The sequence below is a fragment of the Elaeis guineensis genome, chromosome 10 (assembly GCF_000442705.2).
Source record: "Elaeis guineensis isolate ETL-2024a chromosome 10, EG11, whole genome shotgun sequence".
In the NCBI taxonomy this organism is placed as follows: domain Eukaryota; kingdom Viridiplantae; phylum Streptophyta; class Magnoliopsida; order Arecales; family Arecaceae; genus Elaeis; species Elaeis guineensis.
In genome coordinates, this window is record NC_026002.2 from 14783219 (window position 1) to 14810591 (window position 27373).

Consider the following 27373-nt stretch of genomic DNA (forward strand, 5'->3'; position numbering starts at 1 on the left):
ATCTTATCATGTTATCTTAAAACAACAGCGGAATAATTAGTCAATAATTCAAATCCAAAACATAACAATCTAAATTTTTTCTTTAATGTCTCAATAATTCAACAATGATTCATAGTCCTTACATCAAATTCAATAAGACTTTCAACCGAAAATAAAAGTATAGAAATTCTGCTTCTGATCACTCTTCCATTCATATCTTGTATCATCTTAATTCCTCAACATCTGTAAAAACAGTAAAATAGGTGGTAATGAGCTAGACAGCCCAGTAAGCAATGATCATTTCTCAACAGATTTCATCAGGTAATTAAGTAAATAATCATTTATAGAAAATAAGTATATAGAGTTCATCAATTCGAAAACAATTTCAATTATGCAATATAATTCATGTCAAATTTATTTCTTTTTCGAAAATTCAAGTTTCTTTCAGATTTCAATTTCTTTTGTTCTTCAATTCTTTTTGTCAACCATGAGCTATGACCATATTTTTTCTGTGGCAGGGTCATAACACCATGTATCTTCTTGCGGTGAACTGCGAATCATCTGACAGCAAAGTCCTTCGGAACCGCTGGTCTCTCTGGCGGTTTGTCGCTGGTCTCTCTGGCGACGTAAATCCTCAGGATAAATCAATTGCCAACGTATATGCCCCCATTGGCAGGATCCTTTACATAATCAGGTTGTCAATTCATAATGTTTCTTATATCATAATTCTTCATAAATCATATTTCATATTCTAATTTCGATAATAAAACATATAAACATGTAGTATCGAAATCAATCAATATAATGCATCATGAAATCAATATGTTCAATCATGCTTCATCATAACATTTCAAATAAGATATTTTCATAACAAAATACCATTCATCCAATTCATACATCGTTTCACAAATCATGTTAGAAAAATACATTATAATTTATCGATAAATCTAAAAAAAGTGAAACATTACTTATCTCGAATGCATTCCAGTAAATCCACATAATTCTATAAATTTTTTTCCAAAAATTTTGTTCGTAGATCATATCACGATATCCCATGATCAAACATCCACAATCCTATACAGAATCAATTTCAATAATTAGAAAGAATACGAATACCATATTTCAACTGTTTAGATTGGGTCCGATCATCTAATTTCATCTAATCAAAATCTAATTAGGACCTAAACGATCCAAAGTTTGACTATCAGATCAAATCGGATTCAAAGTGATAGGACCGAGGTTTCTTCATCGATTTCATAAAATCAAGTGGAGAGAGAAAATCAGGGAGAGAGAATTCAAGAGGTACAATTCGAATTGATCAGGTGACACAATCCATCATTACGATTGATCCAATATCTCGATTGGTGAAATCAACATGATCAAATCAAGTCATGGCTAGATCAAAATCATGGATGATCAAATCTAAAGATTTATGGTCTGATCAAAGTGGGTGCCAGTATGCTGTCTGACAATCATAGATCAGGGTTCTTCATTAGAATCCGATCAGGACTATTAAAAGAAATTTCTTCATTCACTAACCTTTTTAGAGAGAGAATCAATCAAGAGAAAGAATATTTTAGAGAGAAAAAATTTTAGAGAGAGAAAACTCATCTTGAATTCTTCAGACAATATGATTCAACAAATCCGATTGATTGGATCAAATCATGCTGAAATTATCATGTGGTCAATTCAATAAGATCATGAAAAATAAAATCTAAAAATACCTGATCTGATCAGAGTGGATGTCGGTGTACCGTCCGACAATCACAGATCAAAAATCCATCACGAGGATCATTTAAATTCATCACCATTCTTCTCAAAATTCTAAAAATCTTAGGAGAGAGAAAGAATCTAGAGAGAGGATTTTAGAGAGAGAAAGTAGAGAGAGAAAGTTCAATTCTAGAGAGAGAAAATACTAGTTCAGGCTGAAGAGAGAGAAACTCTCTTTCTCATATTTTATTATTTATATCATTATTTATTAATTAATTTATTTTATTTTTCTTTCTTCTTTTCTTTCTTTCTTTCTCTTTTTTTTTCTTTTTCTTCACGGAAGAGAGAGGAAAAAATCATATTTATTATTATTATATTATTATTATATTATTTTTTTTCTTTTTTTCCTTTTTTTTCTTTTTCTTTTCTTTTTCTTTTTCTTTTCTTTTCCTTCTTTTTCTTTTCTTTTTCTTTTCTTTTCCTTCTTCTTCCCGTGGGTTCCTTTGGGCCGAAACAGGGGATCTCACAATCCCCTGTTGGCTGGCCGGCCGGCGGTGCAACCGGCATGGGGGGCCATCGGTAGGAGGGGGGCGACCCGACGACGAGAGGAGGGCCAAAATCGATGGTCGGCGGTGACCACCGGTGCCGAAAATCAAAGAAAAACGGAACCGAAAACTCTCCTTTTTCTCAAAGAAATCCGGCGACTCCGGTCGCTGGCGAGCATGCACACTGGCATAGAAAGGAAAGGGAGAAGAGAGGAAAGGGAGGAGGCTTACCTCCGACGCCGGCGAGACTTCTTCGACGAGCAATTGGACGGCGCAGATACGGGTCTCCGTGAGGATTTTCCGACGATTGCCGCCGTTTGAGCTTATGATCTTTGGTGGAAGGGAGAGAGGAGGGATCTCCTCCTTAAATAGGGCCGAAGGGAACTTGTTTTCGACTCCGATTGGGAGCCGGCGAGAGGAGGAAGAAGACTCCCTTCAGAAGTCTTCTTTCCTGTTTTCTTCTCTTTTTTTTTTTTTATTTTAGGCTTTGGTGGGCTGGAATTTTTATTCGGGTCGGGCCATCACAGATACGATCCGTTTAATAATTAGATTATGCAAATGATCTGTTTAATAAATAATCTATATATGAATAGTGAATCCTAACTTATTTAATAATCATATCGTGTTCGTATACGGATTGACCCGTTTACATCTTATCAACATGAATTGCCACATCTACTTGTCAGCAATCGTAATAACAAACCTTACATAAAATAAATAAATAAATAAATAAAATTAAAAAATATATTAAAATAATAATAAATAAATAATCTTATCCCACCATCCATAGTCCAAAACAGTGGCTATCGAACAGTCTAGCAATTTGGAGAACATTCAAAACAGGAAACTTGAACTATGACCAAACTTCTGCAGTTTGAAGTTTGAACAAAGAAAATCCTTCCCATACGAATTTAAAAAAGAACGAGACAAAGCTGGCACGGAGTGACGGAGGAGAGTTGGGAAAAAAAACTTTTATATAAAGATCATCACACCTTATCACCAATCCTCTTTATGATCTTTGGTCGAGAAATTATATCCTACACTAGCTGTACCATATCATTAGTGCACCAAAGAACAATCCCAAATAAGATGAGAGAGAGAGAGAGGTGACAATCCAAGACAACCTAACCCACTCGGGTTCAAGTTGGATAAAGATTAGATATCAAGATTCATAGGCCTTGACATGGAGCCAACCCAACCCGGACTGCCCACGGATCAAGTATGGGGGACCCGAACTCAACCTTCAACCTACCCGCTCAATCGTATTTCTTGGCCCAAGGCCATCTAATTTTAGTCTTCGTGAGAAATTTTTTGTGCATCACGAGCGGTACAGAAATTTTTTGATTCACGCATGAAGTTGAGATACGATATGCGAAAAAAAAAAAATTTTCATCGGCTCTACACGGAAACCAACCACCGCAGATAGTATGCACGATTCTGCACCACCCACAATGCACAGAATTTCGCTAGCCTTCGTATTATATAGTTAAGCTATTTTGTCGTAGCTCTTAGATTAAATCACACAACATAACAATATAAATAAAATAATAATATAATTCATAAATTTTTAAATAAATATTATATCTGATAGTTTACATTCATATAAGAAAATCACGTAAAGATAGAATCGAGAATAAGTTATGTTGCAGTCAAGGATTCATAGCTAAATTTTTTTTTGACTCCAACTAATGTGAGACTAATGATATTATTTTTTTTACACTACAACAGATTATAATTAGATATGATTTGGATCCGAATTATAATGGATCCAAGTTAAAAGCATGTTACACAAACTCTCAATGCAAAAATCAGGACACTTGAGCATAAGAAACTAGTGTTACGGCTGGGCTAGAACTTCATCTACAAGCATAGTCATCTGATCGGATCAAAATAGAACTTGACCTATATCAAACGCAAACTAGCATAGGCCTTAAGATTTAAACCAAGATCAAGTCAAATAATTGGTTGGTTTGTTTTAGGTTGACCTGTAATCTAATTGTTGTTAGGTTGAATCAAGTCCATGCCTAATACTAGCATGTAACATGGGAGCCAATTGCATCTCATGTTTTAAATGAACTCCTTTGGATAAAGCTATGATATGTTTTGAGAGGCAAAAGGAAAAAAATTCTAATGTACATTTATATATACATGTTGAAGCATTTATGCACCAGAGAGCATAAATAATCTCCTGAAAAAAAGTAGCAGCAAAACAATCTTTTGTTAAATAGATGAAAACAAAACAAATGTAATTAAGCAACTATGTGATTCTCCATTTGTCTTGTGCTTTGAGTCTATAAAGTTTTAGTAGTTTCTTCAGTGATGGTCAGGACTTTCAATCCAGCTGCCCTCCAACCTTCCCTCTGTATGGCTTAAGGATTTGAAAAGAGCAAAGCAAGCTTGCATCTACGCTCATCAGTGCACCAGCATTATTGAACTCTCCGCAGTAGTTTGGGGCTGAGAATATGGTCACCAGTTGCCTATCTGCAAAGAATTCATAGCCATCTTCCACAACCTGTTTAATTAAAGCCATTTGCTAGATTAGTTTGCTTGTTAAGTTGCCAAGGCCTGTGAAGCTAATCCAACAATCATCTTATAAATTTAGAGATTGGATGATCTAGAATTGCTTAGATTATGCATACTTACTTGATGTGCACGGCAGATAAGATCAAGGTCAAGCTTCCTCAAGAACTCAGACACTTTATCAGCTCCAAAAGTATACGAAACACCTCGATCATTCTCTCCCCATCCTTTAATTTCTCTGTCGGGATCCGACCATAATAAATCACATAATAATCCTTGGTCAGGCACATCCACTGGCCTTTCTATTTGTCTGATCTGATCCAAGTGTTGCAATTCTGGTGAGAGCCCACCATGCATGCAGAATATCTTGTCATCGATGACAGCGGCCACCGGGAGGCAGTTGAAGCAATCAGTGAAGAGCTTCCAAAGCCGAACACTAAAGCGGCGCTTACATTCGTCATAGAAGCCATAAATTCTATTAATGGAAGCACATTCATGGTTTCCTCGGAGGAGAAAGAAGTTGTTGGGGTATTTGATCTTATAGGAGAGGAGGAGGCAGATAGTCTCAATGCTTTGCTTTCCTCGATCGACATAATCGCCGAGAAAGAGATAGTTGGAGTGTGGAGGTAAGCCACCATACTCGAATAGTCGAAGAAGATCAGAGAATTGGCCATGGATATCCCCTGATATAAGGAAAAGAAAATATGGCATTTTCATTTGTTTTCATCAGAATTGTTTACTTATGAAAATAAATGAGACACAAAAGAGAAAGCAAAAAAACCCAAGAAATGGAAATCAAGATTATAATACATTGATGAAGTCATCATTTGAATCCGATAGTAATTTTAGCACTATAAATTGCTGATTTCTTATCTTAGATTTCAAAGAAAGAAAAGGAGGAAAATGTTTAGCTAAATTAGATGAATTTTAATCATTCAACATTGTGCATTTGAGTGTTGGATCAAAAACCAATTATATCATGCATTAATCAATGGTAAAATCATAAGAAACAAGAGTACATCTCTTATTCCTATAGCCGAGTAGGCAAACTGTTGTATTGCACTCTATGTTAAGCATGCTCTTTAAAAATATTTCCACATATATCTTTTCTTATTTTACTTCACAGATTTTCTTTCCAATCTACCATTCAGTATTTTAGCTGAAAATCATCATTACATCAAAATTTCTAAGGGTTTAAAACAAAAACAAGCTCTTAAAATAATGCACAAATGCACAATTGAATTGAAAGACAAAATGTTGAAGACAACCAAAAAAAGGAGGTTTATAAAATCAAATATGGGCCAAACAGATAAACAAATCTTTAAGTTCATTTTCAACACTGAAACCGTCATATTTTGGAAATAATTGTGTATGTCTTACATCCATTTGCCAATCCATTTTATTCCATTTACCTACATCTTCAAGGCTTTCTCTGGCCTTCTGAATTAAAATTTTACAAAAAATTGAAGCTATAGAAACCCCATTCCTCAAGGCATAAATCTTCAAAAGCCATGAGCCACAGTAAAAGCAAACATATATATTATGCTGGTCAACATGCAAAATGTCATTGGAGATACAAGCATGAGCATAAATGTGGGTCATAAAGTGGTCCAATATCATAATCTAGCAATCCTCCTTATTCCAAAAAAAATAATCTATCAATCCTTCTATGCATGTGTGATCCAAACATGCTGTGACGAATCACGATCGGATTTAGAAGAACAAAAACATGAAAAGCATCATCAAGAATAATTTTTTTTTCAAGCAAATCATTAACAATAAAGTTGGTCATGATCTCAAACAAAAACAAAATCAACACCATAATTTAGCAATCCCTGCTTGTAAGCCATGCATGGTAGAGGGTATAACTTCGCAAGCATTACCACAGACATTGACAGGCGCCTCCAATTCAAGAAGAACAGGCTGGCTGAGGAAGATCTCTTTCGCAGCCATGCAGATGTTGCGGATCTCCACCTCGCCGAGTTGAATTTTCTTGCCACTCCCCTTGTTCTTCTTCCCTTCCAATAACCTCTCTATCAAGTCATCCAAAGCAGCACCATCCATTATTTTCCTCCTTTTAAACAAGTGAAAGAAAAGAAAAGTCTTCTATGGTTTTCTCTGAATCATGGGATATTGCCCAAAGGAGAGAATAGCAATGGAGAGCACCAATGGAAGAGAGATGAAAACCGAAGATTAGGGGGTTCAAATGGTCTGAAATGGAAAAGGGGAGGATATCTCCGCCTCATGCGCCAATGCCACATCAGCTTTAGAGGATGACCGTTACCAACCATGGCCTCCGTATGACTTGGGCCCCACTTCTGTCATCAAAACAACTAAATGGATAAGAGGAACACCAGTTGCACCCGAAAAAAAAACCCAAACTTTTGAACCTCATAGAAGGAACCTAAGAAGAGCCCAAAATTAATCCTTGCAATCAGAGGGAAAGTTGATGTGTTCCAGCCTTCTTGTAATTACGCTTGTCAAAACAAAAGAGCTAATTAATTCGATGAATAAAGGATGTCCTAGCTTAGTTCAGCTTGATTAAGATCAACATGTAAATATAGAAGTGAAAATAATTTTGATGATATTTTATCATTATTTTTTATATTTAATTATTGAATACAATATAGTTTATTCTATATTTAATAAATATATTATACTTAATATAAAAATATTTTTCTGCAATTAGTTGTTAATTTACTTGCTATGTTGTGTTGGAGAACAATGCACTCTACTCACGGCATGGTACAGCATCATATGCACTGCCTCATATTGCCCTTCCTGCTTGTAAAAAAAGGGGAGCCAAATCCCTCCATATTTGGCTTCAGTCTTTCAATTTGCCATGTAAAAACCTGATACACCAGGAGTATTAAATCAAATCATGTAAATCCTACTTTCTTCTCTCCATATCATTTATTTTATCTGAAAGTTATACTTCTTTTTATATTTTATAAAAAAATAGAAGATATTTTGACCGTTCAATATATTAGAATATTTAAGATATTTTATTTTAATAGGTTACGAACAGCATATGATCAAACTTCTTATCTTATTATTATTTTATTTTTGAAAAGTAAAAATATTTTATTATATTTGTTTTGAGTTGACTTCATGTTCGCCATGACTTCACGACAAGGACGATCAGATCAGTTCTTCACAATCGAGATTGGTGATGAGGGGATCGCTATAGTGGAGTGCTATAATCGGATGGTGAATTGATCTAATCAAGGTGAAGAAAGTAATTCCCTCGATGCATTTGATCAAATTTTTGAATAAAATTTAAAAAATGATAGAAAAATTGATAAAAGTAGAATTAACATCCTGTTTTCTTTCGTTGATAAATTGATATATAGTTTCGATTTATAATGATAAGGTTTGCCCTTACACAATCCAGTTGCTCTTCTAGTTAAAATAAGACATAATTCTCCAAACTAGATATAACTTGTTGGTGCAGAATTCCATCGATGCCGGAGAAGCTAAAGTCGAAGGGATCACGGCCGCCACCGGGACCTGCAAGGAAAGTCTAAACCGGAGTTGGGGGTGCTCCGGCAAGATCCTCCGATGCTCAAGTCAGTACTCTGCTTCAACAGAAATGGAGCACTCAAATGGGATTTTTGCAAAGTTTAGATATAGTGCTTAGAGCTTAAGAGCTTTTTGAAAGCTCCTGAAAGCCTTTGCCTTACCCTGTTTTATAGTAGAATGCGGTATGGTCCCGCCATTAATGGTGCAGACAATTGGGGAGTTGTCAAATCATCGGGGACTGTCAAATCAGCGTGGATTGTCAGGTCATCAGAATTAACCCATGTTCTTGGCAGGATAATGCCCCAGGACGGTTGTGCAGCATGTCCTTGACAGGACAACAACCCATAGCGGTTGTACGGTATTGGACGGGCTGGCCGACTATATGTCGATATTCGACTGTCGGGACATCGGGTGATGACTCAAAAATACTGTCGACTGATCTAGTGCCTTGTGGAAGTCAGATGTCGGCTGCCACCCCCGACAGTGAGTCGGTGATATGGGTTCGACCGTTCGGCTGGTTGGAAACAGTATTGGTCTGTTTGGCCGACATACTTTCGGTCGGATATTGTCGACAGTTATTGTCGGAGTCGTCTGTCTGTCCGGTGGGTAGAGTCGAGCATCGGTCAGACCGGTTCGAGGATAAGTCGGCGTACGGGGGTCAGTCGGTATATCCCAACAAGGATCATGCAATGGCTTCTTTCTGACAACGTAGTTTGTTACAGAGAGTGGAGTGGTGTCCGTTGTCGTGACTTGTCAGAAAGTTCGGCCGGACGGCTGAAGCTCGTTGGGACGTCTGGTGAAGCGAAATAGCTCTCTATCTCAGCAATCTAAGAGAAGCTCGGATGTTTCCGAGGTTGTTGACAGGTTAACTGTTGTTAGGTGCCTTAGCGTTGATGCTGCAGACGGAAGTCATCTGCTGTAGAAGTCCGGACGAAATTTCTGTTGGAGAAATCGACTGGAGTTTGATTGCTAGAGAGGTCCGTCTGGAATTTGTCTGATGTAGAAGCTTGTCTGAAGACTGTCCGCTGGAGAGGTCCTGTTGCATGAGGAATCCGACAGAAGGTCGATCGATAGCGGGATTCGAAAGGCGTTGTAGAAGTTCGTCCGCTGGAGGAGTCTGGAGGACACTGTGGAAGGTCGACCGCTGGAGGGTCCGGAGAGAATTCGTCCATTGGGGGGATCTGGTTGGCACTGTTGAAGTCCGGTTGGCGCTGTTAAGGTTGATGGCTGGAGAGGTACGGAAGACACCGGAGACAGTCGGTCACTGTAGAAATCCGGCTGCTGGAGTCCGTCCGTTGTAGAAGTTCGTCTGGAATCCAATTCTGTTGTAGAAGTTCGGACGGAGTCCGATTCTTGTAGGAGTAGGAGGGAGGCCGTTACTGTAGAAGCTCGGATGGAGACCGGTCGCTGTGGAAGCCCGGATGGAGACGCTTGTAATAGAAGTTCGGATGGAATTCGCTTACTACAGAAGCCCGGATGAAATTCGGAAGGCGGTCGACCACTATAGAAACTTGGATGGAGTCTGGTTACTGTAGAAGTCCTACTGCTGGAGAGCCCGATATTGACGAAGCCCGAAAGAAGCTCAGAGTAAAGTCGATCGTGACAGGAGAAATCTGGAAGAGATTCGGAGAGTAGTCGATCACTGTAGAAAATCGGCCGATAGTGAAGCCCAGAGAGCATTTGGAGCAATCTGATAGACGACTGATGGAGCTCATTATTGGAGAAGTCGGATGGTACTGTGGAAGCTCGGACGGTCGGGGAAGTTCAGAAAGACGCCGCACAAGGTGGAAGCCGGAAGAGTCCTGGAGGTTGGCCTCTTACGAACTTCGATTGGGATTATTTTATACCCAACATAACTAATGAAAATAAATAAAAAAACTAAAATTCTATAAGAGATAGATTTCAATCTCTATACTGACTCTATTTTCAATAGCTCTATCTAATTCTTCATACTCTCCATCAAAATCTTGTTCGATTTTTTTTAAATTTAACTAATTCATTTTGGAGCCCAAATGATAAAATTTGAGCCTAATTACTAGTAGTGTTGTAGGCTTTAAAAGGAGATGCTATGTCGTAAATTTCAAAAAATTATTTGATTTTAAAAATAAAGGATCATCTTAATAGGACATCGTATGATCAAATTATGGACTTCAAAATTTTCTCATGCAATTCAGCTTTCCAATTGATAAATTTTGCTCCTGAATTTTGATCAATTCTATCCATAGTGCTCAAAATATCCATTTCGAGTTTAATGATTCTTTTGGATCATGGATTGGTCAGCATCGATAAAAGGGATGCATGGCAAGATAGTCCAATATGGTGGGAGAGATATACATAATGGAGAGCAAGTTAGAGGACAAGGTGGGGATAATGGTGGCGGACGAGGGAGGAAAAGAAAGATTGAGAGTGGAGCCGAGGTGGTGAAGAGGCCGCTGGCATTGGCAGATCGAGGTTGAGGAATAACAAAGGGCTTCCAAAATACTCTTTTTAAATTCAGATTAGCTATAGAACCAGCCATAAACTCCATTTCAAAATATTTCTGAAGTTCGACATATTTATCGTAGTAGTCGTGCACATGACCAGATAAATAAAAACATCATATTTAATCGGACAGCTATGAATATATAGAGATAAAAAGACCCTTGCAGGACCATGACCACAACGAGACATTTCTATTTTTTCCAATCTCAAAATCTTAAGATAATTAAACTTTGCATTTGAGAATTAAAAAATACAGTCACTTGAGCAGAAGAAAGCCAAATAGCAAAACTGAAATCAGAGACAACCAAAGGAGAAAGTAGCTGACTGAATTGAAAATTTCTTTTATTAATTTCCAATGTCTACAAGGCTCTCTAAACAGCAGCACTTTGCACCTATAGGAGGAAAAATAATTAAAAAAAAAACTCATGGATGCCTATTGTATTTTACTGCAGCCAATCAGCCCAATTACCATCTTCTTCACTTTTAGTTGTTCTTCAATTGAAGCCATCCACCATGTTTGAAGACTTCAATGAGATGATAATGCCTGCAGATGAACAATCAGGAATGAAGAAGATAAGATAGAACTGTAAGACCAATTCATCGAGGAAAGTTATCATATTGCAAGAGCAAAATAACTGGTAGAGGATGTTCCGTTTGCTGTGCGAAATTTCATTCAAAAAAAAAAAAATGTTTGTTGTGCAAAATAAAGAGATGTCTATCCTTGCATTGCTCCTCCCTTATCATCTTTATGTCACTGTATTATATATGTACATGAGGAAATATGTAATAGTTTCAATATCATTTCTCCAGACAAGGGGAGAAGAAGATTATATATCTATTCGAAATGCAGGGAGAGCTTAAAGTTGAATGACAAATACAGAAATATCTTAGTCGCAAAACTGTCCTACTATTTTGTGGTAGGGTTGTAGACACTGGTATCACAAATAGATCCAAATTGTCTAGTTCAAATTCATGTAGTTCCATGAGGGATACTATGATACAAGGAAAAAAGAGCTTAAAATAAGGTAATAAATAGAATATACTAAAGAATTTAGTATCATGAAATGTTGGATGTATATGATTCGACCATACACTTTAAATTTGTAGAAGAGCTCTGACGTTGGAGAAAAGCATTTTTGTTATCTCTATTATTTCTCATCTCTGCTTCATGCCTCTTTTCAATATTAATTTCGCATACTTTAGTTCAGTTGAAGCCGAGGGATCAAGTCAATACTTCAATATGTTGCACAGGACTTATTTATGCCCATCGAGCATCAATGCTTATCATGGGTGAGCAAGAGCTACTCTAAATGGACCTTAGAGCAAAGCTCCTTTGGATTTATCTTGTTCTCCATCTGAAAGACTGTTTCTATTCAGTTTTGTTGATAAGTTTTACAACAAGTAGCTCAAAATTGACAATCTAATTCAATTATTAACCAACTTAGGTTGTTAATGTTGATCATGTAAACATTTCATTCTTTGTGAAGGAAGGGTGAGTCTTGGTGCAATAATAAGATTCTTCTATTATGGTTAGATGTCATAAAGTTGGAAACATGAAAATAGTTTCTCTATATACATACGGGAGTAAGGCTGTATATGTCTGACCCTTTGTGGCGATCTGCTGCTACTTTTTTTTTTTTTTTTAATTGTACATCGGGAAACTGAAAAATGAGCAGCAGAGCATTACCGAGAAAATGTTGCAGTGCCCAGGATCAGCCAGGTGAGCCATCAAGTTCTCGATCGGACCCTCTCCGGTATAAATAGCTTGGAACCAAAACCCCATAAAAGCGAGCATTGCTAATCTGCCATTCTTGATTTCCTTTGTCCTCAGCACCATCACCGGCTCCGGCGAGCCGCGACCCCACATCATGAAGTCAAACCAAAGACCACCAGGGTAACCCACATCAGGTTTAGGATTCTTTCGATTTGGAAACTTGGGTTCAATGTCAACGCAACCAGGCTTTATATAGTCAGCCCATCTCCTTCCCTCTACCCATCCCATTAGAATCATTTGGACTATAAACAATGTCACAGGGTCTGCGAAATACTGCTGAGCCCCGGCCTCGTACCATGAGAAGTTCTCAAGGAAGCCAAACTTCTCGAGGCATTCAGGGACAAGAATTCCAGCAACAGCAAGCATTGCCCATCTGCCATGCATCAGTTCAGCCTGTGCAAACCATCGAAGAAGTTCTGGATCGGAACCTGATGCATTTGGGATAATTAAAAAGATAACAAGTAATTAAGCAGTGTTCAAGTGAAACCTCTAGGAATAATATATGAGAAGAATGATGTGAGTGCTCTTCTAATGTAAATAAAGAGAAAATAGAACTTTTGATTTTAACTTATTTGTAAAGTTTTCTATCACATGCAGAGAATACCATTCCAAAGATTTCAGTATTAGAAGAACACTTGATCATTGGCATATGTAGCTCTGTTGTGATTGAGTACTGAATGCTTACCCAGTCCAAGAGGATCGAAGCCATAATCTCCAGGGAGACTGCAAGATTAGATTAAGAAAAATCATTCACTATCGTAAAACATTAGAACTCTGTCAAGTGGCAAAGATAAGCATCTCTCTCTCAAAAAGTAAGGGAGGCAACAGCCACCCGAATGAGGTCATAAATAAATTGAAGTCAGGGGAGGAAAAATAAAGTCACCTTCCATCAAGCCATTCTGGAGGGGTGCTTCCAGGGAACCACAGAGGCCTGTCTGGTGGGAGGGGTTCACACACACTGGACACCCCTTTAGTTGCATTTGTTCGACTTGGTAGTCTTGCAAAGTCTTGATTATTCTTGAAACAGGGTTTGGGGCCTTCACCCTGTCATCAAATAATACATTTCTGATCGAATAACAACAACAATAACAAGAGTGCTTGTCAAATAAAGAAGCTAAATCTCTTGCGACCCATCCTACATTCGACCAAAACATTTCTTCTATCTTCATACTTTTAGAGCAACCTTGCTATATGTTTAGAGCTTCTACGGTCATAAAGGTGATGGTATTGCAATTTATTGATTTGCCAGGACACTACTGAGGAACTACAAATGCTGTAAGGTATTGAATTGTTGAAAGAAGACGCAGTGTGAAGGAAAACAAGGAGAGAAGAGGATTAGAATGGTGACTTACAGACCTGGGTTGGACGTTGCAGAATGCAAAGGAACCAATAGCCAGTGCCATGGATAAGTGATTCAATACCAGTACTCAAGAGAGCTGGCTTTATCCACCGGCAGCTGGGTATGGATGGACACAACATGCTGTGGATATGAAACCAATGCCAAGTTGCCAGGTGTCAGAGACCCTTTAGAGCTGGGCTCACCCAATCATCTGGAATTGTGGGCCAATGAACACTTGTTTTCTTTCTGCAAGCAAGAGGCATCAACGAGTACCCAAAACATAGTACATGGCTCCTCTCCCCCAAAGCGGCCCAGCCCATTAACTTCAACAGGAGGGACACATCCCTTCCAGCTCAAAACAAACAAACGAGCTGGATGGAATATAATGAAAATTTAAGTCAGATTTGGGCAGGGGCCGCGCGAACGCGTACCCCCTCTATCACAAATTATGACGTCCACTCTCCCACTTGGGGAGATGGTAGGCCAGGGCCCCCTCCAAGTGCAATGAGGGCCCCTGACCTAGGCCATGAGCCTTCTTGTTCACCCATTGACCCCGTCCAGGTAAGTATGGATTTAAGAAAGCCCAGCGTCTATATTTATGCACCTTCCGGCGCTCTCGTTCCTTTTTAACATCCGATGTGGGACTAAATGTTGCAAGCATCCACGTCGGGGTTCACATTTTTGGCAAACGGAGAGCTATGCGAGCGGAGTTACGAGAGAATATACTTTCAATTCCGCTTATGCCTCTTTTGATTTGCTGATAGGATAATTGATTAGATTAAAGGAATATAATTTGGTTAGATTAGATGGAAACAACCACTTGGATGACAAATCAGAACAGCAAGTTTAGTGAGAAGAAGGAAGTCCGAAACCCAGATCAAATCGTCTCAATTCAGTATTTGAGTCTCAGTGATTCAATCTGGAGTACCTCAAATCACATCTATTGCATATATGTGGTAAAATAATGTCTTGTATGCTCAAAATATATTTACTCATACTATACAAATATAAAAGGAGAATTTTTTTTGTGAAAATGACCACGTTCAATAGACTCCCAAAGACACATCATGTTGTACCCGCATAAATGTGATGCAACATTGGCATTGAAATTTTGATTCTCTATTAATTCTATCTTCCATGCTTATGCTAAATTAGGAGATACTCTTCAATAAATAGAAAGAAAACTAAAATAGTCATCTTCTTTATCCACCACACAAGTCGAATTCTACTCATGTCCAACTCTATTCACGTTCTGTTATACAGACCTTTAGTAGGATTCATATTTTATTTGTGCCAATCTCCATTTGAGGATAAAGCACCATGCACTGTCTATAGTTGGGGGTGCATGCTCGATTAGCTCATTGTACAACTATACTTGATGTACTCTAAATCTTAGCTCATTGAATCAAATCCTATATATTTCATTTGACCACTTTATATATTTGTTACCACTTTGTGTGAAACCATATCATTTCAATCGCCTTCAGTTCCTATTACTTAATATATAGAGCTGTTGCTTGCAACTCTTGTTAAGATTTAAAGATAATTGCTTTTATGCAGGAGGCCATGTGTTCGAAATTAGACAAATAGATAACAATAAATGCACCAACACTTGCTCTTAATTATTGAATACGCAACTACCTAATGGATGATAAACAAAGTACTCATTGAGGTATGATAAACCAGCTTCCCTCCTTAATTTGGTCACAAATCCTAACTTTGTTAATTTGGTTAGCCATTAATATCAGAGAAACTTGGGAAAATAAGCAGAGCGAAATGGAAAAAACCATCAAATTGGTGTGACATTACGAGGTATTTTCTGAAGTGACTATGTTCTGCAAAATGCCTAAAAATAATTATGGGAAGAAAAACTAATGGTATTTCCCCTATATATAACTATTTTGGATCCATGGTATCAGTATTTTTGAAGACTAATTCCACTCCACAAAATTCCAGAAACCATCAAATTTGGCATTCCTTAAAATATCCTGTGCCTAACCACCTTACTTTTGCAAGTTAAACAAGTTCCTTAATATCCTTCACTGCTGTAGTCCCCACATTCCGTTTAGGGGACCCCATCCCCTCCATCCTAACATTGACATTTCACCAGAATCCATTAGTCCTTTCCACTCTCCTAATGAAAGCGTCAACTTACCTAACCCACCGGAGTACTTTGCTTTATAACAACCGAAGAATCTTATAAGCAAGACATTTCAACCCAATTCATCTTCGGTGCATGTAACTAATTAAAAGCTTAACTACAAAACATTATTGATAATATTAAAATACTGGTAATTAAGTTCAAACTTTAATCTAAATTTGTATCGCGGAGAATTTGGATCCAGCTAGAATTCAAACTTTAATCTAGATTAGTGAGTACCACCGCAGTGGTAGTCCGATGGAACAGGTCTTTGCTTTCCAACTAAGTGATCAGGATTCGAGTCATAGTGGATGCCGTGGCTTCGATTAAATACTAAGATAATAATGAATAGAAGCAAGTTATTCTTAGCGGTCTGAATGTGGGGTCTAGAAGATGTACTCATCAGTTAGATTTGTCCATATGGTGGGAGGAAATCGAACATTCTCCAACAGGATCTGAAACTTTATGATCACAAAGAGAAAGGTAGCTATGCCGGAACGCCCCTTTCAACCCTTTTCTGTACCCAAAAAAAAATCTGAATTAGTGAGTAAAATTTTTCTCTAAATTTAGATTTATAACTGTTCTTGAAGCAGCTAAATTATCTTCATTCAAATAGGATATAACTATATGAGTTGACATATCATATTATCATAAATCTATATCAAATATAGATAGATATTGTGAGAATAAAGTCATGTCAGGTCAAATTGCATAGATGTTGTGAAAACAGAAGTCATATCTAGTGGTATTTGCCTTTTTTTTTTTTTTTTTAATAATCCAATATCAAATGGCCCAAAATTGCCACTAAACAAGCCAATCAGAAGCCTACTAGTTCATAATACATAATTCTAAGTAGAGTTTTAGATAAATTACACTTCTAATAATGATCCATCAAATAATTAGACTTCTAAGCTTATCTCATAAAGTTTTGAACAAATCTGAAGACAACTCAGCCAATGTCAGTCCAACTGTCGGATCCTAAAGTTTACAAATAAACGAGCTCCCAATCATGAGAAATAAAAGATCTAAATTCCATTTATTATTCACACCAAACCTTGCATCATTACTAATAACTTAATCCTGTAACCAAAAAAAAAAAAAAAAAACTTAATCCTGTCACCGACGGCACAACTTCCCAGTATTCCCCCCAACCATCAACTGTTGGATCACAATCCGACGGTTATCATACGTTCAGCATTGGAGGGATTAGAGGAGTCCTCATTTGGGAATTACATCGCCTTGATGAGGGTTTTTTCGTCACGTAAATCTGTCGCTTCCCCGTCCTCCGTCTAACTACCGATAAAAGCCACCAACCCTCGATCTCCCTCTTTTCTTCCAGCTCACTCCACATCCCGCTCTTTTTAAATCCGGTTTGCCCATGGCCAAAACCCTAGCTCCTCAAACCTTAATAATGCACCTCCAATTCCCGATCCCTCTCCTCTCCTTCTGTCTGGATCCACTTCTCCTGTCCGAGATCTTTACGTCGACCTAAATTTCACCTCTTTTGGTGGAGAATTTCCGAATATCCGGTGGTTTTTTCTTTTTTATGTGTTATTAATTTGTGTCATTGTTTGGATTGGTGGGGTTTGATTGTGATAATGGTGGAGATCGGGAGGTTCTCCTTCCACAACCTCCGGCGGTCGCTGCAGGCGTTTTTCTCGACCCCCAGTACTCTCTTTTTGGTGCTCTGGGTCGTGGGTTTCGGGACAGTGTTCCTATGGCAGAGCAGCTCCGTCGACGGGCTCCGGTTCTTCCGGCGGGTGCTGCCGGTGATGGCGGCGCCAAGGCTCCGGCCGGTGTCGTACAATATCACGGATTTTGGTGGAGTTGGGGATGGAGTGACACTGAATACTAGGGCGTTTGAGCGGGCGGTGGCGGCGATCGCGAGGCGCGGGAGGAGGGGCGGCGGGCAGCTCAATATACCGCCTGGAGTCTGGCTGACAGCGCCGTTCAACCTCACCAGCCATATGACTCTCTTTCTTGCAGAAGGTGCCGAGATTCGTGGAATTGAGGTGAGATTAGTTGTTTTAGTTCGTTATCACCTGTTTTTATTTTATTACTGGAAATTTGTAGTCTTGCTAGCCTAAGCTGATGAGACTATCAGGTAAAGAAACGATATAGGGAAGGTTTGGAACTTAAAAGACGTTTATATCTCTTAAGTCAACTTGGCGTTTCTGTATGATAAAATAGAAGTTCTATAAGAATGACATATCTGTCCATTAACTTAGAATTGTAACATTTTACCTTCAAGTTGATGCTACCATGTAGTGTAATGTATCTAAGTCGAGGCCTTTGCTGTAGAAATTTGCTAATTAACAGTTAATTTTGACATTAGGAGTGGATGACTTCATTTTAAAGTAACTATTGTCTTTATGAAGTTAAGTTGGTAGTGCATGACAGGGTATTGATTTCCTTAAAAGGTGAGTGGTTTTGTGTTGTTGCAAAGTTGCAGTCCCTATTTTGACAATGATAGGAGACCCAACTTCATGCTTTTTCTGTAAAGGCATAACTGTTATCAATCTTGTAACATATGGAGGTTGTAGTCATATATTTTGCTTGTGTAGTTGATAACACCACATGTGATTCTTCTCCTTTTTCATTCCATTCGATGTGATAATAATTCCCACTGAGTAGATAGCAATAATTGAGGATTTGATCTGATAAACATCAAATAATCATTGTTATGTCTGTTGAGACTGGAGTCTCAAGTTCATGAGCTTATCCATCTTACCTTCCCTACCTTTTGAAATAATATAAAGATGCTATATTTGCTGAACTGCACGAGAAGACAATGTGACATAATCAATAATGAAACAAACTCAAAAGGAAGAATTTTCCTTAATTCATAAAGTTGTTTGGGAGGTTTTGAACCTCTTGGTCTCTATATTATGATAACTAGGTCTCTAATCTCTGATTGTGAGTTCTCTTGTTCGTCCTTGTATTCAAAATATGAACTTCCTTGTGTTGTAACTATGAGGGAAACTGTAGTCACATGACAGAAAATATAACTTCTTAGAATCTAATTATTTGATCTTCGATAATATTTCTTGGAACTATGGATGCTTGAGACTCTGAGAGTGGCTATTACAAAATAGTACTTAACCTGCAGTTGAAGCATTTATTATAAATAAAATCAAAGTACTTATAGGATTCTTGTTCATTTTTGGAGAACATCTATTTTAACTTTTCCTCAGTGGACCTTAGTCCATATTTTTCTGTTCTGCTTAATACCAGGTTATAGTCATTTAGTGAGAAATATGCCTCACTTATTTAAGGCTTCCATTTTTCATCATACAAGTTTAGAAGGCCATTAATTACCATTTATTATAAAAGTTCCCCTATGCTGCATCTTGTGGATATGGGAGAAGTATTTTATTTAACTTTGCAATCCTTCTACGCCGCAACAGGATGAGAGATATTGGCCATTAATGCCTCCATTGCCATCATATGGATTTGGGAGGGAACATAAGGGACCTCGATATGGAAGTCTGATCCATGGCCAGAATCTGAAGGATTTGGTTATAACAGGTTAGTGCATTTGCTGCATTTTATATCTTCAAGGTTTCCTTCCTAGCATATAAAATTAGTAAAACAAAATTCTGTTGGGAAAACTATATGAATTGCAGGCTAAACATAATGATTGGTGTATATGTACTATGTCAAGGTTGTGTGGTGGTGATTAAAGTACGATAATTTTGATAAACAACTTATATAAATCAAGGGGAGGAAAAGAAAAAGGGAAAATAGAGTTCACATGTAAAACCTGCAAGCATGATTTCATCAGCTCTCTTAACGTCACTTCTTGGAAGAAGTACTTGTTGAAGTTGCCTTGTAGCTGCACCTTGTCTCCTTAAAGTTTTTTGATTTATCTTAGTAAGCTGTAACTTATCGATGAAATCATCAGCATCAGCTTAAATGTATCTTAGTTTACCTCTTTAGTGCTTGGAGAATGTTAAAACCAACTAGCCAAAAACAGGAAATGCCTCTTTACCTTATTCTGATTAGAATGAAGACTTTGGCTAGGACTCAAAGCCTTCACGTGGAAATACTTGATCATAATGAAAGACTGTAGCATAACCTACCATAACTATAATTGTTAAGCTTTGTCCCAACTATTCAGGAAAGAACACTATGTCACCGAAACATAGAAATTCACGAATGACTATAGCCATATATAGCAACAGTTAATGATATTTGTCTCTAAAATTTAAATGTCAAGCCAAAGTCTCTCAAAGTATTAATTGCTAATTAATTTAAGGAAATTTATTTTGAATCAAGCTTCTAATATGAATATTTACCAGTATAGACTTATCACAGAAAAAATGCAGCTAAAAGCTTATATTCTTCTGTTCACTAAATCTGACTTAATTATTCAGTGTTCAGAAGCAAATAAAAAGTTCCCTTTACCCAAATCCATTATTTTTGCTAAGCAACCATTCATAATTAGTGAAATTGAATTTGTATTTCTTGCCTTATTTCCTCAGAAAAATTCCAACACCAGCGCTTAATAGTTACCTCGTATTCTAATATTTCGAGAAGAGGGGGGGGGGGGGTGGTAAGAGGATGCCCTAACTAAGATCGGAAGCTAACAAATGACAGTTGTCTGATTTTCATTATTGCAAGAGTTCAACCTTCTTCCATTCATTTGGTTCAGGACGCATAATATCATATTGATAAATGCTTGCTTTCCAGTTCACATGTAATCTACTTTTAGCAACAATGAATATAGATTTGGAGAGGTTTAACATTGTCAAAACTTTCGTTTCTATCAGGAAAGAGTAAAGTTGTTAAATTAGAGAATAAATAAACTTCTTTCAAGGACTTTAAGCTATGAATAATTTCCTTTTTAACAAAAGAAAAAGGTACAATGGTAGTTTGATAATGCTATCGAAACCATCCTTTGAGTAAATTATGATCTTGCATGACCTTATAAGAGTCTGAGAGTTACTAAATGCCCTGCTATTTTAGTGTTTATGTTGCTTGCCAGCTATTTTTGGATGTATTTTGTTCTTTGAAATTGAAAATTTTGAATTATTAACAAGCAAGATGGTTGTGGTTTGCTTGCTTATATGTTTTCTTCCACTTGTCCCACAGGGCACAATGGTACCATAAATGGACAAGGTCAAGCATGGTGGACAAAATTTCGCAAAAGACTTCTCAACAACACTAGAGGGCCTCTTGTGCAGATCATGTGGTCCAAAGACATAGTTATTTCCAACATAACTCTGCGTGATTCTCCCTTCTGGACACTCCATCCCTTCGATTGCAAGAATATAACCGTCACAAATGTTACCATCTTGGCTCCTGTTACTGGAGCTCCAAACACAGATGGCATAGATCCCGGTAAGAGTGCATTGTAAGGCTTTAACACCTTTATTTTCTCTATATGATGCAAACAGCTGTTTGCAGAGATTGATGGATATATTTGGTTTCCTGGCAGCTTTGGAAGTCAGGCATATGCTTGCACATATAGGTTATACTATATACTTAGTTTTTCTTGAAGGTTCTTAAAATGGGTTGGCAAGTTGACAGAAAATGAGCCCATGCCCGAATACTGTCTTCTTGTCAACCAAACATTATTCAATGCCACCCCATCCTCCTCTTTTTTCCTTTTCTATGATGCTTGCTTTGTAAGCTTCTCTGATTTATGTTTGGAGAAACCCATTGCATTGATAACTTGTACATCTACTACTCGAGGAATAAATTTAGCTTGCACATTTTAGGAATTCTTTGATATCTTTTTCTTTCTCTATCTGTTCAGTCTATCAAATCCTTATTGCTGCTCATGGTCTACGCAGATTCATGTGAAGATGTGGTGATAGAGAACTGTTACATATGCACAGGTGATGATGGAATAGCTATAAAGAGTGGTTGGGATCAGTATGGAATTGCATATGGGCGTCCATCCACTAACATTTTAATCCGCAATCTCACTGTTCGCTCTGTGATGAGGTGAGCCTCTTTTTCTTGGTATTATCTTACATCTTTTTGCACATTAAGCTTTTTATGTATTCATGACCTGTTTCGTTGCAAATTGGATGGCATGATTTATCTAGGCTTCTTGATAATTTTGCACCTGTAACCTGGTATCTTTTAGTTGAAAGTGGGGACTAGAATTTTGAAGATGGAACTGGAGTCCCAAAACCCAAACAAGCAATGAAAAACTTCGAGTCAATATCAGCTGTTAAAAGTGCTGATGATTACTGTTTGAATATCCCAAAACTTGCTGTGCTTGGACATAAGATCAAAGACATGGTCTTTAAAATGTCAAGGAAGCAAGTTTCCTGAGCCTCACCAAGTCCACAACTCCGGCACATGAAGTCCAGATTGTCCATGGCTTTGAAATTTTTCAATGAAGTTTGTGAATTTCATCAACCATTTAGGAATCAAGGTATAATTCACAAAGTTATTCAACTGGTTGTCATCTCATGAATTATTGACTATTTTTTTTTTGCAAAAAACACAGGGTAATGTGCATATTCTTTCATACACACAATTACCATTTATCTGTATTCCATCATTCATTTCTTGTACAATTGACTATTTTCACATTTTTCCTTGTATTGTTTCTAGCATCTTCAATCTTGAAGACTCTTCTTCATGTTCCTCTGGTGATTAGCAGTATAACCACATGGCCACTTATTTTAGGCATAAATCAGGGATCGACATTTCACATCCATCCTGGCTCGGCAAAAACAAAATTCTCCCCCTCTCTCCTTTTTTGATAAAGAAAATGAAGAAATTGCCATGTTTTACCTTCTCAATGCAGTTTTCTTTAGAACTGCGTGCTACCGCAGGTAGATGCACTGCATGTCATGTGGGTTGTAGGATAGCATTATAGCCCCTTGAATTAAAATACCTCCTTGTACAATTTGGTAGCAAATCTGTTTTTTTCAGCAGTTTTTCCAGCATCTTCCAACATACATAATGCAAGCACGGTAGAAGACCTTAACCATTGTTATTATGTGAGAAACAGAAGTTAATGCAATTCAGTTTGGTTATCAAGACCTAATTTGGAGTTGCACTGTTGCATTTCTAACTACTGTTTTAAGAAATTAAAGCTATTGTTCTGCTGAACTTATGAATCAATTTCATTAGACTTTCAGCCGCTTCCCACTCTAAATTAAAGTATTTTTATTGCCCAGTGCTGGAGTATCAGTAGGCAGTGAGATGTCTGGAGGAGTTTCGAATGTTACGGTGGAAAACCTTAATGTCTGGGAGTCAAGGCGTGGCATCAGAATAAAGACCGCCCCTGGGAGAGGGGGCTACATCTGCAACATATCCTACCACAATGTGACCCTTGATAATGTTCGTGTTGGCATCATGCTTAAGACTGAATACAATGAGCACCCTGATGAAGATTTCGATCCGAAGGTTGTTCCCCTTATCGAGAACATAACCTTCAGTGGGATTCATGGCCAGGGAGTCCGTGTCCCAGTTCGGATCCTTGGCAGTGGGGACATCCCCGTGAAAGGTGTTAGCTTCCGTGACATGGCAGTGGGTATAACCTACAAGAAGAAGCACATCTTCCAGTGCTCATATGTTCAGGGACGTGTGATTGGGTCCATCTTCCCTGCACCATGTGAGAACCTCGACCTTTATGATGAACAGGGGCAGCTGGTGAAGCGATCAGTGTCACATAACAGCACCGACATTGACTATGACATTTGAAAAATTTGTTTAGATGGAGGACTGCTGGGTTATTATTCCTCAGCGGTGATAATTCTGTCAAGCATCTATGACCAAGTTTTACTTCTCCCCTTTGTTTTTGTTTTCCCTTTTTTTTAGGGGGCTTGTACATACAGCGGGTATTTGGTTGGAAGGAATTGGGCTGTTTGAAAGAGAGGAGTCCTATTCCATTTCAATTCTGATTCTGGAGTGGTATGGGAATAGTTTAGTCCTTTTAAAATTTAATCATGATTCTTTTCTAAAGATTCAAATTTCTATTCTCATTCTAATTCTGGCGATGAAGCAAATATTTCAAAGCATATAGCTATTTTGATTCTCATTTCAATCTATTTTGATTTCTATATCAATCCTTTTGATTCTGATTTCATTCGAGAGTTGCTATCAATTATTTATATTTTTTGAAATATCAAGTAATATGCATGGTCATTTCATCATCTTGCAGCAGGTTGTTGTCTGCCCTCAAAATTCTTGAATACCTAATTTTGTAGATGAAATTCACAGCTGAGAACTTACTGGATTTGAAGTTGAAATTTGGAAGAGCGGGGGAGATTCTTGTATTCCATGTATCTGTATTTCCTCCAACCGATGAAAGAGTACCTGGTTGTATCATGGTTTCAAATGACAACTTGACAAGTATTTCAATGGTATAGCAGTTTTGGTGCTGCTCTATTCGGCTGTGAACATAGGATATATAATGCCCGATCTAGCAGTATATGTTAAACAATAGGAATTAGACAGTATGATAGTTTTATAGTATGCCGTGAACTTAATGTCCAAAATTTAAAAATGAAATTTTAGTGCATCTTTTGACCTTTCTAAGCTGTCATGTAATTATACATAAAAAAAGCCTGCAATAATAGTTTTTGAAAAAAAAATGGTACTTATTTTGGCTTCATAATTGTTTATAATATTTGATATAGCATTTAGGACAGTTCTACACCGGCTGTTGCTCATAGTATCATCCAATCAGTCTATCCTATTGATCAATTGACAAATACAAAAGTTACAGTTTTCATGAGAACAATTGAAAACCTCGTTGTAAATTAAAATAATCTTAATTCAAGTAATTTTGGACCATTATAACCGTTATAATGTTTAAGAAAATGGCTGTTATAATCTGATAATGGCATCAATGAGACCTTGGTCACGAGCGTGGACTGACTCGCCGCCAAGGCACGTGACTCTCCACCTCCCTCTAATTCTTCTTCTCTTCTCTCTCCCCCCTCTTGTGTGTGTGGAGAAGGCATGGGTTCGAGGAAGATGAAGGCTTCAGAGATCGCTGCTCTATTGGATCTGAAGCCCCACCCTGATGGAGGCTTCTACTTGGAGACTTTACGGGACTTCTCCATCACTCTCCCCAAATCTCAGCTCCCACCCCACTGTAAGCATATTTCACTTGGATATTATCGGCTATAAGCTTGAAAAATCCCATAAAAGCTTGTTTTTTTTAGCCATATACTGATTGCTCTTTTGATTTTTATTTGGATCCTCTCACTCTCATCATTTCTAATGGATACATTTTTTATTGCTGTTTATTTTTATTTTAGACGGTGGATCCGGTAAAGTTTTGATCTTGGCATTGAGTATTGTTGAGTACTCGAGTGGGTATTCATTAGTCGTTCCAGCATTTTATTATATTTTGATTGTTGTTAAGTATAATCAATTTGTCAGAATGGATGAAATTTCTTTGATTCATCACTTCTTTCTTGGTAATCTAAGCTTATTCTTTGATTGGTGTGAGTGATTCTCTCTTTTGATGTGATGGAAACCCCTGATTCAAGTAGGGGTTGGAGAATTGGAAATAAAGGTTAGGGTTAGGAAGAGTGCATTAGTATTTCCTCGTTGATTTGAAATCCACATATTCTAGTTATTGATATTAGAACACAATCCAAAATATGAAATCACCTCAGCCATCTATAAGCAACAACTTTTTGAGTTTAGATATTAGCAGCATAATACTTAGCCAAATTTTCTCATAATAGTTGGATAATTCACTGTTCTTATCTCAAATTAACTTCATGAGTGAAGTGAACGCAGACCCTATTTGAGTAGCCATATCTCTTTGGAGACTTTATTTTTGTTTGCTCCTTTTGTAAATATTACTTTCTTGAGGTTTATGCTATGTTGGTCATCATTCCATTGACACAGATAAGCACTGCTAATATGCTACTAATGTAATGGCTGAGATTAATGGTTATATTAATCACCAGATATTAAAATGAAAGCATAAAATGGTATTTAATTTCCTTATTATGTTGGCTGATAGAGTGATTTATCGAAACCGGTATATCTGATGTCTCCATATTTCAAACAAAAAAAAGAGGGAAGCAGAAAGAAAGAACTTCTGTAAACAAATTTCCTGATTCAACTTGGTGTCAGTCACCTAACAAGATTACCAAGATATTGGAGTGTGAAAAACTCTGGCTGACCCACACTCTCAGAAATAATTATATTGAAATAAGTTCTGATTCAGCTGGCAGTGAAAACGAATTAATTGTTAATAGGAACAAGTGGTGAAGGAGGATTCATGAAGTTGAAACCAGACTGTTGGGGACAGTGTTACTTGTTATTTGGTTATTAGTACTCTCTTTGAAGCATTACATCCTCTAACTGAAGCTTTTGTAGACAAGGTGGATCGTCCTGTGAGCTCAGCCATCTACTTCTTGCTGCCATCAGGAGGCATTGCTCCCTTCATCGCATCCCTTGTTCTGAAACCTGGCACTATTATATGGGAGAGCCTCTGACGGTTAGAAAATTAATTCTAGCAGCTAATATAAACTGTGTTACTTAAACATAGACTGCATTATTTTCATGTAATACCAACCTTTTTTCTTTGCTTTGTGTCATTCTTCTGATCTCAACCTCAACCAGGTGTTTGAGCTACTTGATGATGGACAGATCAAGCTGACAGTCGTTGGACCGGACCTAGAAGCCGGCCAGCACCTGCAGTACACGGTACTACCAAATGTCTGGTTTGGTGCGTTCCCAACCTTGGATGTTGAATCCTTTGCATCAGATGGCAGTGCTCTTGTCAAAGCTCCAGACAGGGACCCTGAGCAGCATTATTCTCTGGTTGGTGTCACCTGTGCCCCTTCATTCCAGTTTGAGGACAATGAGTTAGCCACTCTTGCTGAGCTCAAGGTTCTCGCTCCCAATGTTGAACCCTTCCTCAGCTACCTCATCCCTTCCAAATCCTAGCCAAACAAGCGATAGTCCATCAGACTGGATCAAAATGAGCTTGTTTTCTTCCTTATGTGGCTGCAGTTGTTCGAACTCTGAACATTTTTCCTCTGAGCTACATATACTGCCTGTGAAATTTCGAGTTGGATGAGAATCTTCAGCTGCAATGGTGGAATGTGTGGACTGTGTCAATGGAAATAAATTACTATTTAGCATACTGGACTGCTGCCTAGCTTTTGCACCCGTCTTCCAAATGGAGGAACTGGGCAAGTTACATGTGTGAAGTTCCAGGTATTTGACACAACATTACCAAGGTAATTTTACTAGATGAGTATTTCCCCACTAAAATAAAATAAGTGAAAAAAACAAGATTTACTACCCTCACCAAAATTGAAAAAAAATAAAGAAGAGATCTACTATGTACAGATTAAGCTATTAAACAAATAATATTGACGGTATTATACATGTAGCATCTTCATATTAGAACTTATTAA

General features: G+C 37.7%; 4 protein-coding genes, 1 non-coding gene and 1 pseudogene across 5 annotated transcripts; 3 read left to right on the forward strand and 3 right to left on the reverse strand.

Annotated features, from left to right (window-relative positions):
* Positions 1-3112, forward strand: part of LOC140852170 (exocyst complex component EXO70B1-like) — a 4354-nt pseudogene extending 1242 nt beyond the window's left edge.
* A 1208-nt stretch (positions 3113-4320) lies between these two features.
* LOC105053067 (serine/threonine-protein phosphatase PP1-like) lies at positions 4321-6940 on the reverse strand. Its single transcript, XM_010934087.4, has 3 exons — positions 6638-6940; positions 4878-5437; positions 4321-4746 (listed from the first exon to the last, which is right to left on the reverse strand). Exons 1-3 carry the CDS (start codon positions 6816-6818, stop codon positions 4567-4569), a joined length of 921 nt encoding a protein of 306 aa, XP_010932389.4. The 5' UTR covers positions 6819-6940; the 3' UTR covers positions 4321-4566.
* Positions 6941-11078: 4138 nt separating this feature from the next.
* Positions 11079-14416, reverse strand: LOC105053065 (photosystem I chlorophyll a/b-binding protein 6, chloroplastic). Its single transcript, XM_010934086.4, is given in 6 exon segments — positions 11079-11301; positions 12445-12959; positions 13217-13254; positions 13415-13538; positions 13541-13575; positions 13888-14416. Coding segments are annotated over 6 exon segments (777 nt in total). The 5' UTR covers positions 13935-14416; the 3' UTR covers positions 11079-11283.
* Positions 14280-14439, reverse strand: LOC114914599 (U1 spliceosomal RNA). Its single transcript, XR_003802081.2, has one exon. It is a non-coding gene; the product is annotated as a U1 spliceosomal RNA (small nuclear RNA).
* Positions 14440-17356: 2917 nt separating this feature from the next.
* Positions 17357-24073, forward strand: LOC105053064 (probable polygalacturonase). The gene is made up of 5 exons (XM_010934084.4): positions 17357-18022; positions 19418-19538; positions 21105-21353; positions 21809-21962; positions 23156-24073. Exons 1-5 carry the CDS (start codon positions 17609-17611, stop codon positions 23679-23681), a joined length of 1464 nt encoding a protein of 487 aa, XP_010932386.2. The 5' UTR covers positions 17357-17608; the 3' UTR covers positions 23682-24073.
* Positions 24074-24849: 776 nt separating this feature from the next.
* Positions 24850-27094, forward strand: LOC105053063 (uncharacterized). The gene is given in 4 exon segments (XM_010934083.4): positions 24850-25080; positions 26325-26384; positions 26387-26445; positions 26571-27094. Coding segments are annotated over 4 exon segments (582 nt in total). The 5' UTR covers positions 24850-24944; the 3' UTR covers positions 26898-27094.
* The last annotated feature ends 279 nt before the right edge of the window (positions 27095-27373 follow it).

Bases quoted from the DNA above. Each gene is read 5' to 3' on its own strand.
- LOC105053067 (XM_010934087.4), bottom strand. From the start codon at position 6,818: ATGGATGGTGCTGCTTTGGATGACTTGATAGAGAGGTTATTGGAAGGG. The intron at 5,438-6,637 runs GTAATGCTTGCG...TCCTTATATCAG, and splicing joins GGCGCCTGTCAATGTCTGTG to GGGATATCCATGGCCAATTC. The intron at 4,747-4,877 runs GTAAGTATGCAT...TTAATTAAACAG, and splicing joins TTATCTGCCGTGCACATCAA to GTTGTGGAAGATGGCTATGA.
- LOC105053064 (XM_010934084.4), top strand. From the start codon at position 17,609: ATGGTGGAGATCGGGAGGTTCTCCTTCCACAACCTCCGGCGGTCGCTG. The intron at 18,023-19,417 runs GTGAGATTAGTT...ACGCCGCAACAG, and splicing joins CCGAGATTCGTGGAATTGAG to GATGAGAGATATTGGCCATT. The intron at 21,963-23,155 runs GTGAGCCTCTTT...TTTATTGCCCAG, and splicing joins ACTGTTCGCTCTGTGATGAG to TGCTGGAGTATCAGTAGGCA.